This window comes from Engraulis encrasicolus, chromosome 15 (genome assembly GCF_034702125.1).
Source record: "Engraulis encrasicolus isolate BLACKSEA-1 chromosome 15, IST_EnEncr_1.0, whole genome shotgun sequence".
NCBI lineage: Eukaryota > Metazoa > Chordata > Actinopteri > Clupeiformes > Engraulidae > Engraulis > Engraulis encrasicolus.
Genome location: NC_085871.1, coordinates 46,295,341 through 46,323,330, shown reverse-complemented (window position 1 = coordinate 46,323,330; position 27,990 = coordinate 46,295,341). Strand labels below are relative to the sequence as shown.

The 27,990-nt window shown below is 42.4% G+C and overlaps 1 protein-coding gene and 1 long non-coding RNA gene across 4 annotated transcripts in view; one reads left to right on the top strand and one right to left on the bottom strand.

The window, feature by feature from the left end:
* Nucleotides 1-9,776: 9,776 nt before the first annotated feature.
* LOC134464108 (zinc finger protein 431-like) overlaps nt 9,777-27,990 on the bottom strand; it is a 53,126-nt gene continuing 34,912 nt past the window's right edge. For all 3 annotated transcript variants that reach the window (XM_063217561.1, XM_063217559.1, XM_063217560.1), the window contains 5 exons: nt 24,866-24,923; nt 24,643-24,739; nt 16,545-16,612; nt 14,932-15,214; nt 9,777-14,675 (listed from right to left, as the gene is read on the bottom strand). In XM_063217561.1, coding sequence (XP_063073631.1) covers nt 12,949-14,675; nt 14,932-15,214; nt 16,545-16,612; nt 24,643-24,739; nt 24,866-24,923 — 2,233 coding nt within the window. In that variant the 3' untranslated portion in view covers nt 9,777-12,948. The remainder of the gene's footprint in view (nt 14,676-14,931; nt 15,215-16,544; nt 16,613-24,642; nt 24,740-24,865; nt 24,924-27,990) is intronic.
* Nucleotides 19,576-22,504, top strand: LOC134464697 (uncharacterized). The gene is made up of 3 exons (XR_010038029.1): nt 19,576-19,815; nt 21,529-21,627; nt 21,785-22,504. It is a non-coding gene; the product is annotated as an uncharacterized LOC134464697 (long non-coding RNA).

Sequence of the window (27,990 nt, the reverse complement as noted above, 5' to 3'; positions counted from 1 at the left end):
ATTAATTGATAAGCTGCGTTTTCCCCTGAAATCTCAATGTTTCTCGGAAAAAAAACACTAAACCTAAAAAAAAAAACATTTAAAATTGAGATAAAATACTGCACTTAAATTACTTCTATTTCAATTCTTTAATCCAAAGGCGATTTAAATGTTCCCACTATTCACACCCCTCTTCACACACACTTTTCACATGCCCATTTCACCTGGGTCTCTTGTCAGTTGAATTGTCGATTAATTGCGATTAATGTTTTTTAATCGATTAATGCATTGATCGATTAAAGTCGATTAATCGATTAATCGTTTGCATCCCTACTTTTGAGGGACTGCTTTTCATTCACCATCCCAATTGCAAATGAGAAAAAGACTTTACAATTGAGCTTTTGCAAGATATTGAAATATAATGCTGTTGTCAGTGATGTCATCATGACGAAAAGCAAGTGGAGGAGGCAAGTGGAGGAGGCAAGGTCACATATTGGGATGCACCCTAAGGCCGCTTTCACACCAAAGCGCTGGAAGCGTTGCGGAACCGAAGCGATTTTTACATGGAAACATATCTGTCCTTCCACACCAACTGGCGGTAGTCAGGCGTCAGCGGCGCAGGAGCCGGCTCCGCTCCGTGATGCATTTGGAAAACACAACTTGAGCAGATTTTGGGCGGCAGTGGTCGGCGCTGTACCATTCGAATGAATGGCAGAATAGCACGCTAGCTTTGACTGTGGGGGGATTTTGAACTGGACTGGCAGCGCATGTCGACACTGTCTGTGTGGAAGGCTGAGTAGAACACACTGGCCGAAACTAAGCAGAAAGACCTCAATCGTCTCACTGCCGTTCTGCCATGCTGTAGTGTGGAGCTGACCTCAGGTGACATGAGAGTCTAACACAACCTTAGTGATGATCCAAAAATCACATGTCAGATCTGGACTTGGCAAACTGTTCAGCAAGAAGATGTGTAGTGGTAGACACTGTGTGTGTTTGTGTGTGTGGTGTGTGTAATACCAGATTGAGTACACTGGTATCCATCAGCAACAGCTGCGTCATCTTCCTCTTTAATGCAGATGTCTACATTCTGCAGTGGACCGTCCTCCTCTTTCTGCAAAACACATGGAGAGAGAGAGAGAGAGAGAGAGAGAGAGAGAGAGAGAGAGAGTGAGAGTGAGAGAGAGAAACAAAGAGAGAGAGAAAGGGAGCGAGAGAGAGAGAGAAAGGAGGCGAGAGAAGGAGAAAGGAAGCGAGAGAGTGAGAGAGAGAAAGAAAGAAAGAGAGAGAAAGAAAAAGAGAGAGAGAGAGAAAGAGCAAGAGCGAGAAAAAGAGAAAGTAAAAGAGAGAAATAGAGAGAGATGGAGAGAGAGAGAAAGTGGGTTTACATACCACCACATCGGCCTGGCTCTCTCCTTCCTGCAGTCCTTCAGTCACTTCCTGAATCGTCCTGCAGGAAACACAGATCTCAGAGGTCAAAGTTCAAATGTTATTTGACAGTTGATGTCAGCGTTCAATGGGGTGCCAAAGTCACACCCTTCTACTTACGGATCATGGGTCACAACTCGCAAAAAATTAAATGGAAGTAAATTGAGCGAATCAAGCTCAACCCTGATTGTGTGTAAGATGTGTCCTGGATTTCACATATGGCAGAAGAGCAGTGCATTTTAAACATTTGTGTTGGCACCGGAAGACCAGGGGCCTCATTTATAAAACTTTGCGGAAGAAATGCGCCAAAAGATGGCGCACGCACGAAACTCAGGATGTGCGTGCGCAAGAAAATATTCAGATTTATAAAGCATGGCGCACGCACGTTCCACGTCGATTTCCCTTTATAAATCCCAACTGACTCTGAAGTTGCGGCAAATGTGCGCACCTGTGGACACACCCATAATTATCTATGAATATTCAGTGAAACGCCCAAAATGAATATTTATATCTGTGGACGGCGTGTGGAAAGCAGACGAGATAGCCCATTTACCACATGTGGAGCAAACAGTTTTATTAGATAGGCCTAGAGAACGTTGGGCAAAGTGGAGCGGTTAAGTTTGGGAAGTTGTAGACTACAAAAATAAAACCTTGAATTGCAGCATGTGGATGGTTATGTTGACAAAAATCACGCTATACCAGAAGTAAAAAAATAAAATAAAATAAGGATGGCATAGACATGAACCTGCCAAGTCATGGACATGTAGGCTAGTATTAATTGAGTTGTGAACAAAGGGAAAAATAGCTGCGTCAAGGAAACATCTCACATGGCATGTCCCCATGTGAAATTCACCGGTAGAAAATCTATTCGCTGTCTCATCGCACCTCATATGCACCGGGTTTAAACTTTTTTTCAACAATTGCCGTTGGTCACTGCGCGCAGCTGTCTGCTTTCGGTTCAAAGCGACGCCCCAACTGTCAATCGATATATCCACAGACAGCATGACATATGGGCATTTTCTCGTCTGTATTTATTAAAGGTGTGTATTATAAACGTACATTATCAGTGTATAAGGCCAGCTGTCAAATGCACACCTCTGCTTTGATGACGAATAACCGCATGGAAAAGAAATGACATGCAACAAGAGAAACGAAGCTGTCCATTAGTATGGCACTTGCGCTTGCCTGTATGGCTGAGAAAATCAACCATTACAGATGCACTTGGTACTCGAGCAGATGATTCTGCAACTGGCTTAAATGTTGACGTAATTCCTTGCAGACTCGGAACACTTTATAGCCTACCGATACGATTATAGCCCGATACTGGAAAGGTCCGTGGTTATTGTTAATATAATGTAGGGTATTTCCAAATGTAACGTAGGCCTATACGTACAATTTCAAGCGTCTATTACATGCATGTGGCTATATGGATAGGCCAGGTAGGCCTACTTATTATTTTCCACCATTACCAAACAACAAACAACCGCGTTTTCGTTGCGAACTGGATTAACTAATGTTAAAGTAGCTATCGTGACACGTGACCTTTGATTTTTTTCTTCAACCAATTTCGGGTCGTTCTTCCACCTACCTCCCGAGGTCGCGTTTTCCGCGTTTGGTCTTTTGTTTAGTGCCTACGCATGGGTCAAACTTTGCGTGGAGCTGCGCATGTTTACCGCCAAGTTCTTTTTCTATAAATACCAAACCTTGCGGTGAACTTGGCGTGCGCAGTCTTTTGTGCGTACGCACCCGTTATAAATGAGGCCCCAGGTATTTTTGGCCGGCTTGAAGTATTCAGCATGTGTGTGTGTGTGTGTGTGTGTGTGTGTGTGTGTGTGTGTGTGTGTGTGTGTGTGTGTGTGTGTGTGTGTGTGTGTGTGTGTGTGTGTGTGTGTGTGTGTGTGTACCTGCAACTACTCTGGTGGCCCTGCAGCTGCAGATTTGTCAGTTCATTCGTCAGGATTGCAATACTCTGCAGAAAATAAGCAAACACACTCAGTCAGTGTACATCCATCAAATCATACATAATGACTGCAGGTAAGATGACAGTTCCTGTGGTGGGTCAAAGTAGCTAGTACGTTGGTCTTTTCTACCAGCCAAACTGAATTGTCACCAGCATTTGGCTGGTTGGCAGCTGTTCATTTAGAGCCCTGCATATATCCACTAATTCCATACATCTTACAAAATGGGAAAGGAAAATGTTGCAGTTGCTTTGAAGTAAAATGGACCCATTTTTAGGGGCCACGGTGGCAGTTATCATATATCATTATATCATTCACACTCACATTCACATTCACACACACACACACACACACACACACACACACACACACACACACACACACACACACACACACACACACACACACACACACACACACACACACCTGTTTGGCTTGTGTTAAGGAGTCGTCTTTCTCCTCCAGTTGTTTCTGTAGTTCATCCACCTGGAGCTTCAGCTGCCGGTTTGACTCCACCTGCTCTGATTGGCTCCTTCCATTCTCAGCTGCCCTCTCTTCCAGACGGTGGATTAACCTGCACAGAGTTGTGTTCCTCTGGACCTCATTCTGATTAAAGCGCACGCGCACGCGCACGCGCACACACACACACACACACACACACACACACACACACACACACACACACACACAGTTGCTTGTTACACAGCACAACCAGTAATCAAATGAAAGTGAAAAGTGTTGGGGTTTGAAAGTGTTTTTTTGTGCAAGATGTGTGGATTACCTTGCCAACTATTTAGTTTCTGATGCCACACAGGGTTTCCTACCTTCAATGCTTCTGTGATGAATTGGCTGGCCTTCTCAAGGTCACTACAGGCTTGTTTGTGACTGGCATCAACATGGTGGAAAATGGCATTTATCTACAAGCAAATGCATATAGGCAGAGATTGGGGTTGGTGGTCACATTTATTCATTTAAGGATTTTTTCTTGTTTATTTCCAGAATCCATGCTACCCATTCCCCAATGTTACCCTTTTCATGAATATTTACCACCACCATCAAATTCAAAGTGTTCATTATGACTGGAAAAATTGCACTTTTCATACACGAAAAGGGGGGATCTTTTCCATGGATCTTCTCCATTTTGAATTTCCAGAAATAAGCTTAGCCATTTTTAGCTGTAAAACTGTACTTCGTCCATAGTAGAAAATATTAGTTTATTACTTAGTAAACTTTCATGAAAAGATTAAATTTGGCAATAGGCAACCCAGTTTCAATGAGCAGCATAGTTGGAGTACCCTTTTTGACCATTTCCAGCACAGTGTCCCTTTAAATCTAATATTGCAGGAAAACCATTTCTATACCAATCCAATGTTTCATGCGTCAGGTACATTTGTAGGTCTATAGATGAGGTGGAACAATTGCACACAGGGCCCCTGGGCAAGACACTTATAGGCCCCCCTATACAGCTTGCCAAGCCCACAATAAGTCCCCCACCACCAATACGGGAGGGCCTGGGCCCAGGGGCAGGTGCCCTGCTCGCCCTCCCTATAGCTCTGCCCCTGGTCATAGATGATCCCATATAATTCCTCAATTCATGGTTTTGTGGAGCTGGTGGAAGGTCAAAATGTGTAAAATTAATAAATAAATAAACACATGACATGAATGATTGGAATAATTCAAAATGCAATCTATAAGCCATAAAAAGTAATCATTATTGATGGAAATCAACTTTTTCATGATAGGCCTATGCTGCCGGGACCTGTAGAATGGCCTGTCAAAAACGTGACTACAATTGCTGTGTTAATTTTGAGGTTAATTATTCTTTCTCAGGAGCCAGCTGACCTCCATTCACACGACAAGGGGTGGGATAAGAATTCATCTCCACTCACCTCATACTCCATTGGTGTATACTTTAAAGGAATGCGTCTTGGGCTGGACTTCAAGACATCGAGTCAGGGCGCTAGAAAAGATGTTTATGTTTAGAATAGATAATCTTTGAGTGGACCACCAGATCACACACGGCGGATTTCACACTCGTGTCTTTTCAGCCATTGATGTGCGCAGCTATTCTGGACTTTACGGTCCCATTCACTTCAATTCATTTTTTTGGCGTTTTACATATTTCGGACCGTGCGGACGCCGCTGTACTCGTGCGAGGAAAACAACAATTGTCTCGGGTGCTAAACATGGTCATGGAACGGCTTGCTTAACCAGAATGGTGTGTGTTGTGTCATTTCGAAGATAATTAAAGAAAATCTTATTACAATGGGATTTCTCATAGGCATGGTTTTGCATGTGTCTTATCTCTTTTCATGTTGACTGAGCTATCACCGTTACAAGTTTACAAGGTGCACAGCGCACATATGTATGCATACAAAAAGGAAGAATACATTTCACAGTGTAATTCTGCAAATAATTCACTTCAAAGTTAAGTGTTATTACATAGGCACCATGGTCATCAATATGTGTGTAAGAACAAGTGAAAAAACAAATCGGTCAGTTTGTCAAAGAGGAGACGGTAGATATGCACCATAATACACAGTATTCATCGAAATATGCTCATGAGTTATATGCTGAAGAAATACTGTACGCACAAATATCTGTTTACTGAATTAGACTAATCATGGCCTATCAGAGTGAGGTAACATACACGAGTGTAAAACTGTCCTTTGATGGGCCTTGAACCCACAACCTGTGGAATGGTAGGCCTGACTCCATCCACTAAGCTACCACAGTTTCAGTAAAAATTGTTTGACCAGAACACTTCTTGTTGTGCACATTATCACAGCACTAAAAAAATCATATAGGCCTACAATCATTTCTTCATCATACTTCAGACAATGAGGTAATTGTGCAGGGAAAATATATTTTATATGCTTTATTGTGTTAAAATGCACAACGACGACATATCTTTCTGGTCTTAACATTTCTTATGAAACTGTGGTAGCTTAGTGGATGAAGCCATGCTGTCCATACCATAAGTTGTGGGTACAAGGCCACTCAGCATTCAACTTTTACTCACGTGTATGTAACCTCACTCCTGATATAGGCCTACATTATAAGGCTTATTGGGAAAATAAATATTTGTGCCTTCAGTATGTCTTCAGCATATCTTTCAGGAGCATATAGCGACACATACTGAGTGCATCTTAATATGGGACCTTGCCTCCTCCACTTGCCTCCTCCACTCGCTTCTCGTCATGATGACATCACTGACAACAACATTATATTTCAATATCTTGCAAAAGCTCAATTGTAGAGTCTTTTTCTCGTTTGCAATTGTTATGGTGAATGAAAAACAGTCCCTCAAAAGTTGTTGTGGCTAGGCTGACAGCTGGGAAACTTTATCGTTTTGTCCACGGAGGAGGGGCCAGGAGGCGGGGCGAGGAGACAAGCGCAAGTGGAGGAGGCAAGGTCACATATTGGGATGCACCCACTGTGTATTATGCTACATATCATCCACAGTGTCTGCTTTGAGAAATTAATCATTCTCAATTTGCACTACTTATTACATATGTGGTATGATCTGTTAACTTCAGAGTTACTTATTTTCAGAATTACAGAAAGTTCTGATCATTCTGCACATTGTAAGATGAAATGGTGATGACGCAGTGAACATGCTAAGAGATATGAAACCTGTCCAATCATGCAAATGACATCCCACTATAATAAGATTTTATTCAATTTTCTTCAAAACAACACAACACATTGCAGAAATTCTTGTAGCCATCATATGTAGGCCTATAGGATGTAATGGAAGCATTTTCACATTGTCAGCAGCGCAAGCACCCTTTTCTCACAGACCCTTGATGTGCCCTACAGACAGACTTGAAGTACTTTGTACATGGGCCCATCTAAAACATGCAGTACAATGTTAAGATTTTGTTTGTTAATTCTTAACCTACAAACATGGAAAAGACAGAGGAGATGGAAGACATTGGAAACTTCTTGAATGTAGCAATCTCGGTACAATAGAAACAACATGAATTGTTTGCCAATTAATGACTATATGTAGTAGCCTAGCCTATAATGCAACCTTTGTTATATAGCCTAATAGTGAGTTAAATTGAATCCGAATGTCTCAGCGTGCCCTACAATATCGCCCCCCTGTGGCCACATTAGCTAATGAAGATAATGTTGCTTGAGTGATAGGCTATGTGGCATGTGCATTATTGAGGAAAGAGACGTAGGCTATATGCCGTCAGTATTTTTCCTTCATATCATTCAGAAGCATGGTGTGATGCATACTTTGTACTATGGTGCGCATATCTACCATCTCCTCTTTGACAAACTGACCGATTTGTTTTTTCACTTGTTCTTACACACATATTGATGACCATGGTGCCTATGTAATAACACTTAACTTTGAAGTGAATTATTTGCAGAATTACACTGTGAAATGTATTCTTCCTTTTTGTATGCATACATATGTGCGCTGTGCACCTTGTAAACTTGTAACGGTGATAGCTCAGTCAACATGAAAAGAGATAAGACACATGCAAAACCATGCCTATGAGAAATCCCATTGTAATAAGATTTTCTTTAATTATCTTCGAAATGACACAACACACACCATTCTGGTTAAGCAAGCCGTTCCATGACCATGTTTAGCACCCGAGACAATTGTTGTTTTCCTCGCACGAGTACAGCGGCGTCCGCACGGTCCGAAATATGTAAAACGCCAAAAAAATGAATTGAAGTGAATGGGACCGTAAAGTCCAGAATAGCTGCGCACATCAATGGCTGAAAAGACACGAGTGGATTTCACCCACCTTTCATCCGAGTATGTTGCAGCTGGGACTGAAGACACGAAGCTAAGGAAAGGGGTTTATCAAAACGGTAAACTATCATGAAAGTGAGTATAACGTGGGGAAACACAGTGTACCGTTTGTAATTGTTTTACCTCCTTTTGCAGGGCCGTGTGTTACAGGATTTGCTTGTATTGTAAAATTTCCTATGTCTGCGAGTTTGCTTCTTCTACGAATAAATCCACAATAAACGCTACTCCGGGATACGTTTTCCCAGTGTTTAGCGCCTCCTGCTGGAAACTCCAAGGACCGCTCCACTCCAAATGAATAATAATAATACGGCTGTATAATCAGGTCTCTAAATTAAAACTCGCCAACTAGCCAAATGTTGGCGATATTTCACTTTGACTAGTAGAATAGATTTGACACATTCGTGAGACTGTATTTGGCTAGTAATGAAAGTGAAAAAGCTAAAGTTAGTAATACTAACACTATTGGCTGTTGATGAAGAAAGTTGATTTCACTGATAATAATAACAATAATAACAATAATAATAATAATAATAATAATAATAATAATAATAATAATAATAATAATAATAAAAAAACACAAAGTACTGGAAGAAAAGTTTTGAAAAAAATAATAAAAAAATACTGTAGGCCTACAGCATTATGAAAACGCACAATATAGCCTAATTATTAGAGGTGAAGTGAAATGAATTAGTAGTCTCTGCAACACAAAAAGACAACCATAACCTCAGTTTCCATAGCAATCCTACCAGGGCCGCAGGTATAAATAGTTTCTCTCCCAGTCCTTTTCATTCCAGACATTGACCTGAAAAACTTTTAATAATATCAACCCTCAGACCTCAAACCTCACACACACTGCAATGAATCCACTGTGTCAGAATGTCATCAAAATTACATTTCAGTATATTCTAGCTCTGTAATAAGGAACCAAATTAGTGAAGGGGGCATGTCTGTGCAAAAGCATCTACTGGATTGCATTCCAATATGCGACCTTGTGTCCTCCACTTTGGCTTTTGGCCTCACGTTTTGCTGATCCCCCGCCTTCGAGAAAACAATTGATTTTCCCACTGTCAGCCTTTCCAAAACAATTTTTGGTTGACTTTTCTTCATTTACCATCCTGTTTGAAAAGGTGAAAATGACTTAATTGTTGAGAATTTGCAAGATATTGAAATATAATGCTGTTGTCAGTGATGTACCAGGAAGTAATATGCCTTAATGACGAGGCCACAAGCACAAGTGGAGGACGCAAGGTTGCATATTGGAACGCAACCCTGTAGTAGGCCTATACGCCCCTCCTTTTGATGTAATCACCTGACACCAGTTTGTGTCAGGAGGTGTTGCAGAGCCACTGGCCATTACCACCACAGCTACCGTTGGACGCCCTGGGTGAACTACTATGAGGAGTACTTCAACTGGTATGTGGCCTAAGTGAACTAGTATGAGGAGTATAGTACTTCAACTGGTATGTGCCCTAAGTGAACTAGTATGAGGAGTATAGTACTTCAACTGGTATGTGCCCTAAGTGAACTAGTATGAGGAGTATAGTACTTCAACTGGTATGTGCCCTAAGTGAACTAGTATGAGGAGTATAGTACTTCAACTGGTATGTGGCCTAAGTGAACTAGTATGAGGAGTATAGTACTTCAACTGGTATGTACCCTAAGTGAACTAGTATGAGGAGTATAGTTGTTAGGTTTAAACAACCAACATTAATCTCTAACAACCTGTACAGAAGAGACACAGATAACTTGAGTTACCTTTAAAACTTGCAAGGAGGGTGGCCAGGAGACTGCAATCAGTTACAATGTCCTAGCTCACTCTGAAAACAGTCTCCTTCTCCTCGCGTCTTTATTGAAGGAAAACCCTGGTTACATTAGTGGTTTCAACTGCTAAGGGGAGGGGATGGTTAGCTAAGCCAGTTGAAACCAGTTTACACAGTAGCATATTTCTTAGCAGTCATATCTTGTTATTGAGTTGAAACAGACTGAATGTGACCTTGTCTTCCTCTCCTCCCTAATCAGGGAACGTTTGCTACTGTTGAAGAACATCCTGCTCTCTCTCTCTCTCTCTGGCCCGCGGGCACAGAGGAAGACAAATGACACATTCACAATGTAAGTACACATATATGCCCTGACTTAAAGCCTGGGCCAATAATTAGTCAAAGTGGATAATTTATGTACAATTACTCCAACAATAGTACTTCAACTGGTATGTGCCCTAAGTGAACTAGTATGAGGAGTATAGTACTTCAACTGGTATGTGCCCTAAGTGAACTAGTATGAGGAATATAGTACTTCAACTGGTATGTGCCCTAAGTGAACTGCTATGAGGAGTAAAGTACTTCAACTGGTATGTGCCCTGGTACACGAGGTAACTGGAAAACAATGTTTCTGAAAGGGGCGTTTGTGTCTCGACTCATGATACTGTGTTCTCTGTCCTTTGCATGTCATGTCTTACTTTATTTCTAATTTACTGTGTTTCTCTACTGTTGGGAGTTTTAGTCAGCAATATTCCTCATTCCTTCCCAATGTTTTTCATACCATGAGTGTCAACCTGAAGAATGTTGAAAATAAGTTTTTGCCTAAATAAATGGCTCTGAACATAAACACAGATTGTCTGCTTACATCTTTACTCTTTATGAACAATTTACCGGTACAAGAGAGAATCTACACATGGAAAAATGTATTTAAAAAAAAAAAAACGTGAAAATATACTTTTGCGCATAATTCCAATAATAGATTTGAAAATGAAGGGTTTCAGTGCCACGGACAGCAGCAGGTGTCCCCTGAACATTCACCAGGTACGGGGTACAGTACAGTACACGCTGGAGGTGGTCAATAACAACAGGGAACAACATTATCATTACTGAGTAACATGATCAACTTTGAATCAAAGAAAAGAAACCGCCTGCCTGCCTGTATTGTTGTGCTCAGAGACACGCACATATACATTGTACTGTAGGTACAAGGGGGGTGTGCTGTTTAATTCAATACCTGTTGGAGGACAGACAAAGACATTGGAGGAGTCTAGTCTATGTTTAGCCACGTTTATCACCCACCCACCACCTCTTGCTCTGGCTTTCCTTGTCAGCCGTGTGTGTGTGTGTGTGTGTGTGTGTGTGTGTGTGTGTGTATGTGTGTGTGTGTGTGTGTGTGTGTGTGTGTGTTAACGCTATGAGAAGGTTCTAGACCTTGAGCATCTTAGAAACACCCAATACTCTCCACCAGAGGGAGCCCTTAGACAGGGCAGAATGCAAGTGCACGTCTACTCTATGTTTAGTGTGTGTGTGTGTGTGTGCGTACTATAGGCCAGATCAGTGCCATATACACGTGGTCTATGTGTACTGTACATGTACGGTATGCATCTGTTTGCATGTGTGTGTGTGTACTGTATCTGTGTGTGTGTGTGTAAAGTGTGTATTCTATCTGCATGTGTGTGTCTGTGTGTACAGTATGTCTATTTGCATGTCTGCGTCTATACTGTGTACTGTACATGTACGGTATGCATCTGTTTGCATGTGTGTACTGTGTGTGTGTGTGTGTGTGTGTGTAAAGTGTGTCTGTGTATTCTATCTGCATGTGTGTGTCTGCGTGTACAGTATGTCTATTTGCATGTCTGTGTCTGTGTACTGTACATGTACGGTATGCATCTGTTTACATGCGTGGGTGTTGTGTAGTCCAGATCAAATCCCATACACACTAGGGTTGTCACCTGCCCCATTGCTCCCTGATTGTCACGGTTGTAAATGGTTTATCCAGGGTGAAAAATAAGAGCTTTCTTGGACTTTTTTTTGTTGTTGCCTTCTTCTAGGTCAAGATTCCATGTTCAACGCGTAATATTACGATTGGGAATGTGCCGTGTCTACCAGCTGTTTTTGTTCACAAAAGAGCGATTAGTAGACTACAAGTAATACACAATAGATTGAAACAGGACCTCGTAATGTTTGCTATTGTCATTGATAACTTTCTGCCCCGTGTTGGTGTGTGCAGGCGCACTGTAAACATGAAACCCATCTATAGATGAAAGAAAAACAATGCAAGAACCAGAATAAAAACAAAAAAGATCTTAAACTTTTAGCTGTGTGCAGGGCGTAGTTGCGTTGATCATGTTATGACGAGAGGTAATCATAGCTGTATCAATGTGAACATTGCTACAAAATCAGAAACAAGAATCCAAGAACAGGAACGAAGGCAGCTATTGCTATTGTTGACATCGATGGGCTTCCTCTCTTGTGTACTTAAGCTGGTGTTGTTGGAGTAAGTCTGGGAGCAGAGCTCGTCATATGCTGTTTGCACTGACGGGGAGGGGGGTTCTCATGTATGTGCAGTGGTAGGTAAGAGCTTTCTTGGACTTTTTTGCTGTTGCCTTTTTCATGATCAACGCGTAATATTACGATTGGGAACGTGCTGTGTCTACCAGCTGCTTTTATTCACAAAAGAGCTATTAGTAGACTACACGTAATACAGAATAGATTGAAACAGGGCTTCGTAATGTTTTCTATCGTGATAGATAACTTTCTGCCCCGTGTTGGTGTGTGCAGGCAGACTGTGAATATGAAACCCATCTATATGTTTCCTGATGTCCTGTACTTCTCTGTGCACACGGGTACTTTTGAAAGAAGCTCACATACACCCAATTGCGCATCCGCTCAGCTGACGGCCATCAAGTAGGGGACAGAGTAGCGCGCCTAAAGGCGCAAGCACTCAACATGCTACATATAGATGAAAGAAAAACAATGCAAGAACCAGAATAAAAACAACATGTACTGTACTATCTCTTATGTACTGTGTGTAATGGTATGGTTTCTCTCATGTATGTGTAAGCTGGTGTCGTCTAAGTGCTTCTGGGCACCGAAAACTCCTCTCACAGTGTTTGCACTGATGGGGTTTCTGTCCAGTGTGAATGAGCTGGTGTGCTTTGAGATTATCTGCCCGGGTGAAACATTTCCCACACTGTCCACATGGATGAGCTTTCTGTCCGGTGTGAATGAGCTGGTGTTTTTTGAGACTCCCCAATTCTGTAAAACATTTACCACACTGGCCACAGCTGTATGGCTTCTCTCCAGAGTGAATACGCTGGTGTGCTTTGAGACTCCCTGTCTGGGTAAAACATTTACCACACTGTTCACAGCTGTATGGCCTCTCTCCTGTGTGAGTGCGCTGGTGTACTCTGAGACTACTTGCGTATGTAAACCTTTTCCCGCACTGTCTACATTGATGGGCTTTCTGTCCAGTGTGAATGAGCTGGTGTGCTTTGAGGTGCCCCGCGTGTGTAAATCTTTTCCCGCACTGTCTACATTGATGGAGTTTCTGTCCGGTGTGAATGAGCTGGTGTTTTTTGAGACTCCCTGATTCTGTAAAACATTTACCACACTGTCCACAGCTGTATGGCCTCTCTCCAGAGTGAATACGCTGGTGTGCTTTGAGACTCCCTGCCAGGGTGAAACATTTACCACACTGTTCACAGCTGTATGGCCTCTCTCCTGTGTGAGTGAGCTGGTGTGCTTTGAGGTGCCGCGCCTGTGTAAAACATTTACCACACTGTCCACAGCTGTATGGCCTCTCTCCAGTGTGAGTGAGCTGGTGTGCTTTGAGGTGCACCGCTCGTGTAAACCTTCTACTGCACTGTCCACATTGATGGGCTTTCTGTCCGGTGTGAATGAGCTGGTGTCGTTTGAGATTCCCTGAGTCTGTAAAACATTTACCACACTGTCCACAGCTGTATGGCCTCTCTCCAGAATGAATACGCTGGTGTCGTTTGAGATTCCCTGATTCTGTAAAACATTTACCACACTGTTCACAGCTGTATGGCCTCTCTCCTGTGTGAGTGAGCTGGTGTGCTTTGAGATTAACCGTCTGTGTAAAACATTTACCACACTGTTCACAGCTGTATGGCCTCTCTCCTGTGTGAGTGAGCTGGTGTACTTTGAGGTCCCCAGCTTGAGTAAAATTTTTACCACACTGTTCACATTGATGGGGTTTCTCTCCGGTGTGAGTGAGCTGGTGTGCTTTGAGGTGCGCCGCCTGTGTAAACCTTTTACCACACTGTTCACATTGATGGGGTTTCTCTCCGGTGTGAGTGAGCTGGTGTACTTTGAGGCTCCCTGCCAGTGTAAACCTTTTACCACACTGTTCACATTGATGGGCTTTCTGTCCGTTGTGTGTAAGTTGGTGTCGTTTCAATGATTTTGGGTACCGAAAATGCCTCTTACACTGTTCGCATTGATGGGGTTTCTCTTTTGTATGTGTAAGCTGATGTTTAAGTTGTGATGGTGCACTAAAACTTTTCCCACACTGTCTGCACTGATTGGGGTCGTCTCCATCTTCAATGCTCTGGTGCTTCTTCAAACACCTCTTTGTAGCGAAAGGTTTTGCGATGACAGAACAATGAGGTGTCTTCCCTTGATGGGTTTGCTTGTGTGCTTTTAGAGTTTTCAGGTTACTGAAGCTCTTGTCAACACCAGAACAGAGATGCTTCTCCAATGTGGTGTCTGGGAGGGCAGCTGACAAAGCAGGTTGGGATTCTCCTCCTGTTCCTGCACCAAAAACACAACACTATTGGAAATCTTCATATTAGGTATCCCTGCACAGATATATACATATATCCCCTGATTAAAAACTGTACATAAATGATAAAGATTTTACTCAAGATTCAAACTGCAGATGCTTAAATAAAAGGTAATCATGGCTGTATGAATGTGGTCATTGCCACCAAATAAGAAACAAGACACAAGACACCTTCCAGGACGTTTCTGTGTGTGAATGAGTGAGAGCGAGTGAATGAGTTCTTACCAGTTTTGGGGTTTTCTACATCTGTGTTATTCTTGTGGTCTTTATTTGTTTGGAGACCTTGTGTTGCACAGCAATCGACCACTTGCACTGATAACCTCCTGCACTTAACCAAGGACAGTGGATCTGGAGGGAACTGGCTCATAGCAGAACTGACGACTGGAGCCACTTCTGAGCTGACGACTGGAGCCAGGTCTGAGCTGACGACTGGAGCCACGTCTGAACTGACGACTGGAGCCGTGTCTGAACTGACGACTGGAGCCACATCTGATTTTTCATCTTCTTCCTAATGCACGACAATGAAGGACAGGAATTGGTCATTTTCAAACAGTTTCAGTAAATAATGCGTTAATATTCTCCTTGTAATCTCGGGTAATTTCATTCACACTATGGCTGTATCTCAAAGTCAAGGATCCTGGCCTCGCTAGGACGTGAAACATTCAGTGATTGGATATTCTTTTGGTGAACTCCACTGAGTATCCAATTACTGGGCGTTTCACATCCTAGACCTTGACTTTGAGATACAGGGTGCGTTCCAATATGCGACTTTGCGTCCTCCACATTTGCTTGGGGTCTCGCCCCGCCTCCAGGCCCCTCCTCTGTGGAGAAAACAATTAAGTGTTTGGGGGACTATTCTTCATTCACCATCCAGTTTGCAAATGAGAAATTTACTTTACAATTGAGCTCTTGCAAGATATTGAAATACAATGCTGTTGTTAGTGATGTCATCATGACATATTATTTCCTGGTATGAGGCCACAAGCACAAATGGAGGACGCAAGGTTGCATATTGGAACGCACCCACAGTTTATGTCTTTTGTCTTTAAATGGAGGACAGGGGGAAAACAGAATCAGTGTACCGTATGGTATCGACATGAGTATGTGTATCGAAGAAGTGTTGGGCTAATAGCAGTAGCAGTATCTTTGGATAACTACAAACAACCCTTTCAAAAATGTCCACTTTATTATGTCCGCCAAGGACGTTATGTTTTTGGTTGCGTTGGTTTGTCCGTTTGTCTATCAGCAGGATAACGAAGAAGGCAGAAAGACTTGGGGAAAAAAATAGGGTGTAACATTGTCAAATGTTCTATCAAACAGCTTCCTTGGCGGAGGTCTGCACTCTCTGAGTGCATTTCTAGTTACATATAAAACTGGTCTCATAATAACTTCAGTACAGGGTTCCCACTCTAATTCAAATATAAAATTCCATGATTTTCCATGACTTTCCAGACCCAAAACACAGAATTTCCATGACCACTTCCGTAAAAAGAAATAACGTTAAGTTTTAAAGAGTGTGTAACTTTACCCCTAGAGCTGACGCCGAGCCATCTCTAGACTGAAGAGGGGTTATAATTGCATCCTAGAATGTTGCACATTACAACGAAAAACCAAACCTTCTCTGGCTAAGCATTGTAATATAACCAGTAAGAAACAATACACGAAACAGAGTGTTTTTGCTTCTACAAAACTGTTCGAAAAATTCCATGATATTTCATGACAGTGCATGCAAAATGGTAAAATTCCATGACTTTCCATGACTGGAAAAACTTTTGTGATATTCCAGAAATTCCATGACCTGTGGGAACCCTGTCAGTAACAGTGAACAGTCACTCTACCTGTACTGGTTCAGCTTTAATGTCTGCAGATGAAGAGGTGATCTGTTCTGGGGCAGAGTCAGTTTCATCTACAAGACAAATCAAAAACAGACAACAATTAAAAGCACAAATGGTCTTGTTTGGCAGAACAGTTCAGTTACGTGCACAGGATTGTATCAAATGTCTATTGGTCAGCAAACATTTTTTTCCAACTAGCAAAATCAAAGGGGAACAAAAGAAGATGAACTCATATCCAGTGTTGGGAATAACGGCGTTTAAAGAAACGGCGTTACTAACGCCGTTACTTTTTTCAGTAACGGATAATCTAACTAATTATTCTTACTGTCAGTATAACGCCGTTACAATTTCATACATTCCGTTACTGCACGTTACTGTTTTAGGGTAGCCTATGCGTCGTCACCGTGCGTTCTATTACCAAAACCTCTCCATACGGACATATGGCCACGTTCGCCGCTGCCATCCACCCAGTAGAAGTCAGAAAGAGGGACAGAATGAGTGTGTGTGTGTGCACAATGTTCAATGTGTGAACAGTGTTTGTCTGATCCCAGGATTATTGCTTTTGCGTCCGGATAGGTGGCTACCCGCACCGGGGCTGAATGGAGGGAGCGCAAGCTAACATTACCAGAACCACTTCTCTCACCCCTAATTCCTCCACCAATAGGCCTACCTGTATGGACACTACGACTGCATTCGCCACTACCGCCGACTTACTTAAGATCGGATAAAGTCACCGAATGAGTTTCAATGTGTGTGTGTGCTTAGAGAACATCCTTGCTTCGCATGTCGGCATCACTGCCTTCGGAAGTTTCGCCGCGGTAAACAAAAAGTGCTCGTCCAATCATTATCCTCCTCGTGAGATAAAAAACTGTCCTTCAGAGTCAGAATAGGCAAATAACATGCTCAGAACTTCATCATGATTCAACTTCTCACTAACCACCATGAAATAGCTCGCTGATAGTTCGCTGATAACAACACAAACTCAACTCGCACGCTTCGAGACAAAGACGCAAAGTGGTTACTTCCGCATTTTGTGGTCGAGTCACAGGTCGCGTCTTTTACTGCTTCACGACTCTGTGAACTACAAAATGACGTAATCGTAGTCTTGTTTGAAAGGGTAGCATTTAGTAATAGCCTAATTAAAATGTAAATACTACATTTAGTAGTAATTTAAAGTTGGATTTAACATGCACATTTTCAGTTGAATTTAAATAAGCCTATTAAAATGTGTTCTTTTCTTTTATATTATATATATATATATATATATATATATATATATATATATATATATATACAGTGCCCTCCATAATTATTGGCACCCCTGGTTGAGATGTGTTAAAAGCCTTAAAATAAATTCAGTGTTTATTGCAGAAGAATACTGTCACACTGAAAAATTTAGGAAAATGTAGCCTTCAACTCAAATGAATTGTAGGAAAATAAAAAAAATCCCTGACTAAAAAATAATTCTTTTTCATTAAATCACCTGTTCCACAATTATTGGCACCCTTAACAATTCCCAGGAAATAAATATAATTGAAGCATTTCTGTCATTCTACAGTAGTTTACAAAGTTTACCAGAGTATGTAGGAACATTTAATTAGTAATTCATCACTTCCTGTTTCCCTGGGGTATAAATATGACGTGACACCGAGGCCATTTCTCTTATCCACTCTTAAACATGGGAAAGACAAAGGAACACAGCATACAAGTAAGGCAGATGTGCGTCGACCTTCACAGGTCAGGCAGAGGCTACAAGAAGATTGCCACTCAACTGCAGCTGCCCATATCCACTGTGAGAGGAATAATTACGAAGTTCAAAACAACTGGAACAGTGGTAAACAAGCCTGGACGAGGACCCAAGTTTATTTTGCCACCACGCACAGTGAGGAGGATGGTAAGAGAAATCAAAAGATCTCCAAAGCTCACTGTTACAGAATTACAACAAATGGTAGCATCCTGGGGTCACAAAGTGTCCAAATCAACCATCAGGCGCTGTCTACACGCCAACAAGCTGTTTGGGAGGCATGCACGGAGAAAACCTTTCCCCACCCACAATCATAAACGCAAACGTCTGGAGTTCGCCAAGCGGTATTGGGGCTTCAACTGGGACCGTGTGCTTTGGTCAGATGAGACCAAGATTGAGCTTTTTGGCAACAAACACTCTAAGTGGGTCTGGCGTGCCACGAAAGATGCGCATGCTGAAAAGCACCTCATACCCACTGTGAAGTATGGGGGTGGGTCAGTGATGCTGTGGGGCTGTTTCGCTTCCAAAGGCCCTGGGAACCTTGTTAGGGTGCATGGCATCATGAATGCTTTGAAATACCAGGACATTTTAAATCAAAATCTGTTGCCCTCTGCCCGAAAGCTGAAGATGGGTCGTCACTGGGTCTTTCAGCAGGACAATGACCCTAAACATATGGCCAAATCTACACAGAAATGGTTCACCAGACACAAAATCAAGCTCCTCCCATGGCCATCTCAGTCCCCAGACCTCAACCCCATTGAGAACCTGTGGGGTGAGCTGAAGAGGAGAGTACAGAGGAGAGATTCTGCAAAGAGGAATGGCTGAAGATCCCTCTTTCTGTCTTTTCCCATCTTGTGAAACATTATAGGAGAAGATTATGTGCTGTTTTGTTGGCAAAAGGGGGTTGTACAAAATATTAACAACAGGGGTGCTAATAATTGTGATACACATTATTTGATGTCAAATAATTATTTCTTTATGTGGGATTTTTTCCCCACTGAATAAATGCACTTGTATTGAAGGTTGGATTTTTCTCTTTTTTTCCATTAAGGTCCCATATTATTTAGAAAAAAATAATAATAATTGGAAGCTAAAAAACACATCTTAACCAGGGGTGCCAATAATAATGGAGGGCACTGTATATATATATATATATATATATACACATATATATATATATGCCTATATATACGCAATAGTTACTTTTACTGGTAACTAGTTACTTTGATACCGGAGTAACTCAGGAAGTAACTCAGTTACTTTTTTGGAGAAGTAACTAGTAACTACCCACACAGCAGAGGACTCCGATGCGGAGCCGCGTTCAAGTCACCACATCCGTGTCACTGTCACATTCCTTTGGGTTCCACTTGGTGGATCAGGGTCGCCACCGTGCGCCGCCCCAAATTCTACCGTCAAAACGCGGACCATAATCGCATCCATATCTGATTCACAAACGCGGACGCGCTGTAAAATCTAACGGACGTTGGTACAGTTTTTGTTGGGGCAGACACGACCGAACAGCGCTCTCCAGTAAGTATTGATTTATTTATATTAGGTGATACACAAAGGTACAAAAAGTATCTGAAGCTTTTATACTATCAATGCGTATTGATATTTCGTAGGACTCTGTTTTTATGACTTTAAAAGTGTATGTTAACCCTAGTTGTTTTCAAAACGAGACAGCTAGTTCATTCATTCAAAGACATGGAGAACTACATTGGCTATTGTAGGCCTAGTATTTCCTAAATGCTGTTAAAATATGATGCCATCCGATACATGGAGGAAGTGCAGTTGAATAAAAATTATCTACATTGTGCCCATTTTAACAGCCTTGTTTACGTTAGCTTGCTAGCCAGCTACTAGCAAACCGGTTGACTGAAGCAAACTTGTGTAAAGTTAAACGTAGGTCTAAGTGTTCAAATACTATGAAACGGCTATATTGGCAGGGGTGCACATAACTGGTACGCAGGTGCGCATGCGCACCAAAAATTAGCAATGCGTACTGCCACCTCGGTCACTACAGCGCACTTGCGTACTGACTATCTCACCAGACTGTTGATGTTGGTGAATGGTCAAACATGTCCAAAAAGCAACAGTAGCCTAATCAGTTTCTTTGGATTTTCGTCAACAGTAAAGAAAATTGAGTCAGAGATTTAAAAAACAAAACTTTCCGAGAAGTGGCTCCAAGTGCCGTGGCTTGAGGCTATGATGAGCGGACAGAAATGTAGTGCCAGTCCCTTGAAATGCGGAATCGTTCCGTATGTGGTAGTGAAAGCATGCGTTCCGTGTTGAACAGGTAAGGGACGCGATGTGTCCCGTTTTCTCATGAATGGCTAAAAATAGACATGTCACTCGCATATCAACTGTAAATCTAACTACAGTCAGCGCGAGCGCGACTGAGTTGAGCTCCTGGCTCTCTCCTCCTCCCTCCTTCATTATGGAATTGTGCCGTCTGTTAACTCCCAGAATGGACGCGCACCCCCGTCATTCTCATTGGCAACTCCGATGCATAGAAGTTAAAAACTGAAAGCATGCATCCATGCGCGTGGCTTCTTAAATGCACGCAGTTCCCGGCTTCCGTCAGCTTCCCACCATATTCCAAACGGACACCGCATACAAGTTTATTGCCCAGGCATGACGGCGAAATCGGCAAAAACAGATGAAATCCAGACAATAATCATTTAACTTGAATATGACCTGTTGACAATTTGTAGGCTAATTAAGATTTAAAGATACCAAACAAATTTGATTAGGTTACTTTGCACCAGTTGCATTAGCCTCCAAACAACATGTGTCAACGTTTGTGGTGATAATGTTTTATCCTTCGAGACTGCAGACAGTAGACTTTTTTTTTTTTTTTTTTACCGCGGATGAGGTGCGTACCAAAACATATTTGCTGGTGCGCATATGAGTAACGGCCTAAAAAAGTTATGTGCACCCCTGTATATTGGTCTGAATTTGGCTCGTGGTACACTTTTACACGGATTGGTGATGCTCTCAACAGGTTTGGCACCAACTGTGTTTTTAACGGTACAAATCCTAAAGCGGTGGCATCATGTTCTCCTCACGTTAACGAAATCCAGGCTAATTTTTTATTAGCAATTAATGGATGGCCATGAACTGCGCCCTCGTCCCATATGCTGTCCATCATTGGTGAATGAATAGCTGAGTAGCTGGGCTTTGATAAAGATGTCCGTGGTTGGGCTACAAATATCTGAATTTGTTCTTAATCTTGTGCAACAGTAAACAGGTGGAATTACCTCTGGGTCGGACAGGGCTAGCCAGCTGTAATCCACCCTGCTACGGTGATGCCCGCCTGCCTCCCGGCTTTTACGACCAAGAGTAAGTAGGACATTGTACATCTTATAATATTCAACATCATTACTGTCACGGGATAGAGATGTGAAAGAGCGTTGTCCATTCCATATGCAATGCAATGTCTGATTGTCATCTTACGAAATAAATGAAAGCTCTAAGTTTAGCTCTGTTGCCTTTTCAGATCGGAGCGCTGATGTGATGTTTCCCCGTCGACTGATGAGGGAAGGAAGAGAAGGCAGCCACCACGACATGCGATTGTTCAACATGACAGTGAGACAGAAAAATAATGTCAAGATAAATAAAAAATCATGATGAGTGAAGTTCTTCGTCAGGTTGTGTTTTTTTCGGGTTCTTATTTAAACGGTGTCTAGGCCAGGTCTGTGTTATCTGTAGAATTAAATCTAAATGCTGTTTGAAACGGTTAACTGGTTTAGTGTTCGTTTATTGGGATTATAGCATAATAAGAAAGTAACTCTATGAGCACGGATCCAAAATGGTCCCGTCCCGGAACATCTATGAGTCCGGAATGGGTCCGTAACTGATAAAAAGTAGTGGAACCGTGACGGATGCAATAAGTGGACACGGAATGAGTCCGCATCGGATGTCGCGCCTCCGAACCGGGCTCACTGCGGAGGTACGCTTCTGCACGCGGATCCGTTGCGGGTGACAAACGGGTCCCTTTTGAGTCCGCACCACGCCTCCGCGTCGGATGATAGGCGGCGTGCAAGTGGACGCCGATACGGCTCCGTTTACCGGATCCGTACCGGAGGATGACCTCCGGATGGTGGACTCCGGGGCGGATCCATTACGGTGTACTTTTGCTGTGTGGGTAGTAACTAGTTACTTTTTCAAAGTAACTTGCCCAACACTGCTCATATCTCAGTTACTATTGAACACAGACCTCTGGAGTATCCACCACCATGGGCTCTGACTACGACACTAAGGTCGTTTTCACACCAAAGCGGTGGAAACATCGTGGGACGGAATCGCTTTTTACCGGCGGTGGTGAAAATACATGGAAACATATCTCTCCTTCCACACCAACAGGCGGTAGTCTAGGTTTCATTTGAAAGAAGGCCTCTGGTGTATCCACCACCATGGGCTCTGAGTATGACACTTAGGTGTCAAGACAGTCTAAGGCCCTCGGTACGCTTGCAGAATCAGGGTTTCTGCACATTTTGGATCACCAAATATAAGACTTTTTAAGACAAATATAAGACCTCTGATGATAAAATATAAGACCACCGCTCGGGGTGAGGCATTGCAATATTGCTAATGTTATTAGTTTGCATTGCTATAATGAAATGTAGGCCTAGTACATAATTATATATAATAAACAATATTATATGACTACTGTGCTTTTATAGTGTAGCCTAGGGTAAACACAGTGTAAGCAGTAGCAAGGTGTAACTGATCTGTAGGCCTACAGACACCATGCATGCATATGGTCAGTTAACTGAGAACTGGCATTTAATTGAGGGTCCCACGCATGTTTTGATGGCCTATGGAAAAATCAGATGAATGTTCATCAAATGCCTTTAAATGTACACATTAAAATGGCTCAACAATTCATCATTTCTGATGGATAAATAGTTGAATGTACTTTGCTATCAGGGGAGAGGACACCTGGTGTCAAAAGGGTTAAATGTACGACTACTCTACGCAGAAGCAAGCGTTCTACTTTGAGCTTAGTCTGTCTGTAGTTTGTGGTTCTCTAGATGGGACCAAGAAACGGCGCACAACTTGGAAGCGATTTCCAGCATGTCCATAACAAACATTTAGCGCGTTAACCGTTGCCCATCTGGTTACCGATTTGGACATTACGCACCTCGCCAGATCATTGGCTTCTTACATATTCTGTTACTCATCCGATTACGTATTGCCTCACGCTCACTTCCTCAAGCTGACATCATGTTAACGAAATCATTTTGCATTTGACAGAGGCCTCAAATAGCCTGTCACGTATCTAGAGGCGATTTTGAAAGTGTAGGCTATTGTATGAAGGAACAATTATTTTCGAATACGGTCATAATGGACTTTATGAAATGAACCCTTTACATTTAGCAAACGCTTCTACCCAAACGCGAGGGCATGGCTAACATGCTTACGATAGACGACATTTAAAACTTACACTCAACGACTGATTAGGCGTCCTCCCGACACAGTTAACATCAAGCTTCATATTCCGACGTTGCTTTGGATAGGAGGGGGGGGGGTGTTGGGTGAAGTGTAGCTGTTCAGTAGAGAAAAGAAAGGAGGGGGGTGGTGGGTGGTGGTTTAGGCAGTCCAGTCACCAATGTGTCTTTCTGTGTGGTGTTGAAGAGCTGGATGGCCCTAGGAACAAATGACTTCCGTAGTCTGTCTGTACGGCAGGGGAAGGCCCGGAGTCTGTAGCTGAACACGCTCCTCTGGTTGGCCAGAAGCGGGTGCAGGGGGTGTCTGTCATTTTCCAGTATGGAGTCCAGTCTGCTCAGTGTCCTTTTTTCGGCTGTTGTAGTGAGGTCCTCCAATTCCATGCCCACCACAGACCTAGCTTTCCTCACCAGCCTGTCAAGTCGCCCCGCGTCCCTCTTCCTAATACTACCTCCCCAACAGGCGATAGCATAGGTAAGGACACTTGCCATGACAGACTGGTAAAACATCAGCAGGAGCCTGTTGCAGACGTTGAAGGATCTGAGCTTCCTTAGGAAGTAAAGCCTGCTCTGTCCTTTCTTGTACAGAGCATCTGAATTAGCAGCCCAGTCCAGTTTGTTGTCCAGGTGTACACCTAGGTACTTGTAGAATACGCGAGCGCAAGCACGATTCGTGCATGAATGTGTTAACATATTTCGTTTCAATTTCACGCGCATCAGATACTGCATCCATACACGTGCGTTTCATGCCAAATCTTCAAAATCTCTGGGGGCGAGCGTAAGGAAGTTCCATGCGAGTGTTTTCCGGCAGTTCTGGACACGTCAGATCTGGACTTGGCAAACTGTTCAGCAAGAAGATGTGCAGTGGTAGACAGTGTGTGTGTGTGTGTGTGTGTGTGTGTCATACCAGATTGAGTACACTGGTATCCATCAGCAACAGCTGCGTCCTCTTCTTCCTCTTTAATGCAGATGTCTACATTCTGCAATGGACCGTCCTCCTCTTTCTGCAAAACACATGGGAAATATTACATTGAGAGAGAGAGAGAGAGAGAGAGAGAGAGAGAGAGAGAGAGAGAGAGAGAGAGAGAGAGAGAGAGAGAGAGAGAGAGAGGGAGAGAGGGTTTACATACCACCACATCGGCCTGGCTCTCTCCTTCCTGCAGTCCTTCAGTCACTTCCTGAATCGTCCTGCAGGAAACCAAAGAAAATGGAATCTTGTACAAGAACGACAACTAGCTGGTGTGGCCAGGAGTGGCACTGCAGCTATTTTATCGCAGCCAAGTAAATAATGAACGGGTGCCAATGGGGCTGTACGCTTCTCATAGAACTATCTGCCCGTGTGATTTTTTCCCTGGAAACAATGAAGTCGCGTTCGATAGATATGAGTAAGTGAAAGCATTTGCCGACACGTTTGCATCTTGTCAAGTGTTAGATTCGTGAAAATGACTCTTATTTCAACTATAGCAATGACATAACACGTGACAATCGACTTTACGGCACTACGCCATTTGTTTTGTAGTTTTAAGTCTGACTTCAGATGTCGATGTGTTTAAAGTTATGTTAGGATTGTTGCGGACACCTGTTATTTATTGCATTTAAGGTGGTGGAAAAGCGGCATGTGTACATGGGTAAAGGAAATGACTGCGCTCATCCTTAAGAATTTGGGCACCTTCAATTAACATGTTGGACGGTGGTGGGGGTTGAGGTGTGTGACCGTAGATGTCTCTGCTAGGAGGATCAGTCAGAGTACGTCTCTCGTCAGCTCTGGTCGTGAATAGTCGCAGAGATTCCTCAGCCAGCAGGTATTAGCCGAATGCTAGCGTGTTGCAGGACAAAACTAACACGTCTTTGGGAGAACAAAGCCATGTCAGGAACCTTTAACTTCACTTCTAATACAACTTCCATGATAAGGTACAGAATGTGCACACATCTTTACAAACCAGAACAGAATCGTCACAAATCCCTGCTGAGCCATTTAGCCCAATAGGCTCCCATTCATCTTTTACTTGGCTGCGTGCGCCAACGGGGCTATACTGGGAGCCAATGACAGACGCCTATCTCATAGCTTAGAACATTTCTGAGGAAACACAGATCTCAGAGGTCAAAGTTCAAATGTTATTTGACAGTTGATGTCAGCGTTCAATGGGGTGCCAAAGTCACACCCTTCTTCTTACTGATCATGGGTCACAACTCTCACTCGATTTACTTTCATTTAAAGTTGTTAATCAAGCTCAACCCTGATTGTGTATCCATCATTTGCATTGACGTCACAATATTACGTAATCGTTTTTGCTGGACGGCAGAAGTACACATTCGTACATTGGAATTATGCAGACGAAGACAACTTTGACCATAAAATACCAAAGAAACATGCAGTTCTTGTATTTTTTTAAACGGGATATGTACCTGGCGTTATCAGGCAGCTAGGTTGGCCACGGTGGATGTGTTCAAATCATAGATTTATTCAAATGTAGGCCTATTCTGCTCCACTAGGTGGCATAACGGGGACGGGCGGTACGGGAAACTGGGAGAAGAAGAGAAAGTTGTTGCTTGCTTCCAGCCATGAACTTACTCTGCCTACAATGTATTTTTTTATCCCGTGTTTATTTTCTTCAGTTAAGTTGTGAACTTAAACCAGACCTCTGCATTGGCAAAATACTAGCACCTTTATGCACCGTTTCTTCATTGGTGGCTGGGCACCGCGGATGGCATCCTCTTCTTCGTGGCATGACACAGGTAAGATAATGCTGCTAACCTAACTTACTACAACGCACGGTACATTTTGTGTCAGGCATTTCGCAAAAGTGGTGTTTTGAATATCATATCCTTTCATCTCAGATGTATCTTGTAGGTTAACTTGGATTCACTCGTTTCGTTTCATCCAAGTGGATTTCATTGTTGTTTCAGCCACGTCTGCACAATGTAGGCTATTGTGAAATATAATTCTATATCTTATCTTCTGTTTACATGTCCAATATGTTCATTTGTAGTGTACTGTATTATCATTGACCACTTATGTTACCAGTCCATCACTGTTACCTGTCCTGTCTTGCACTTTCTGTCTGTCTGTAAATTGTCAGTCCTGTCTATGTCCTTGCATGGTAGAGAGAAAACGTAATTTCGTTTCCCTTGTGTGACCATATGAAGAAAGTGACAATAAAAGCTGACTTGACATATACAAACCCCAACTCCGATGAAGTTGGGACGTTTGGTAAACAGTGAATAAAATCAAAATGCTATCATTTTCAAAACATTCAATCTATTCATTAGATTGAGAATAGTGAAAAGACAACATATTAAGTGTTAAAACTGAGAAAAAATATTGTTTTGGGGGACATATGTACTCATTTCTAATTTGATAAATCCAACACGTCTCAAAAGAGTTGGGACGGGGACAATAAATGGCAGCAAATGTCGAGGAAGACTAAAAACAAAACAAAAGACAACACTTAACAGTTCAATACATTAACCGATGAGATGATTTTATATAAAGAACAGTGTTAATTCCTATCTTGGACATGATTTCACCAGCTTAAATGGTGGGTGTATTCCTTGTCATGTTTTGCAATGTTTTCCTTTCTGTAGTGCTTACAGTGTGACAGGTCTTGACCAAAAACCCACCATTTTATCACCTGCTGGTCCTTATGATGGAGCCAAACTGTTAAAACATAGTAGAGAATGCAATTTGACCTTACTATGTGGCAGTAATCGAAGATCTCCCTTCAAAATATAATGCATGAGTGGCTTTTCATGCTGTTTAAAACCCATTTATACCATTCAGCACTGTATTTAACTCTACAGATGAGTGAGAACATCTTAACCAATGCACTACTGCACCCGCATGCCATCATGGAGGCTGACTTTTGAAGCTAGCACTAACACAAGTTGGATGGTCCATTTTTACTGTAGCACAGGATGTGCAATGCTCTATTATTGTCAAAAAGAATGGACTTCTACAACTTCTGCTGACTTCTGTAAGCAAAGGACAGTTTCCCATGTATTCTGGGTCTATTTCAAGTGAGCTCAGGTGCTTAGGAGAATGTTACACCCCTGTATCATTTTCATGCATTAAGCATTCTTAATATGGTAAATTTTCAATAGCTCTAGCACTCCAGGTATTAGAGTGAGACTACAGCCAATATATATTTCATGATGTCATGAACCTATACAATGATTTTATTAACAAAAATATGTCTTATATACACTCAATCGTGGTAAATCAAAGGGAATTCAAAAATGTATGTAATAACTATGG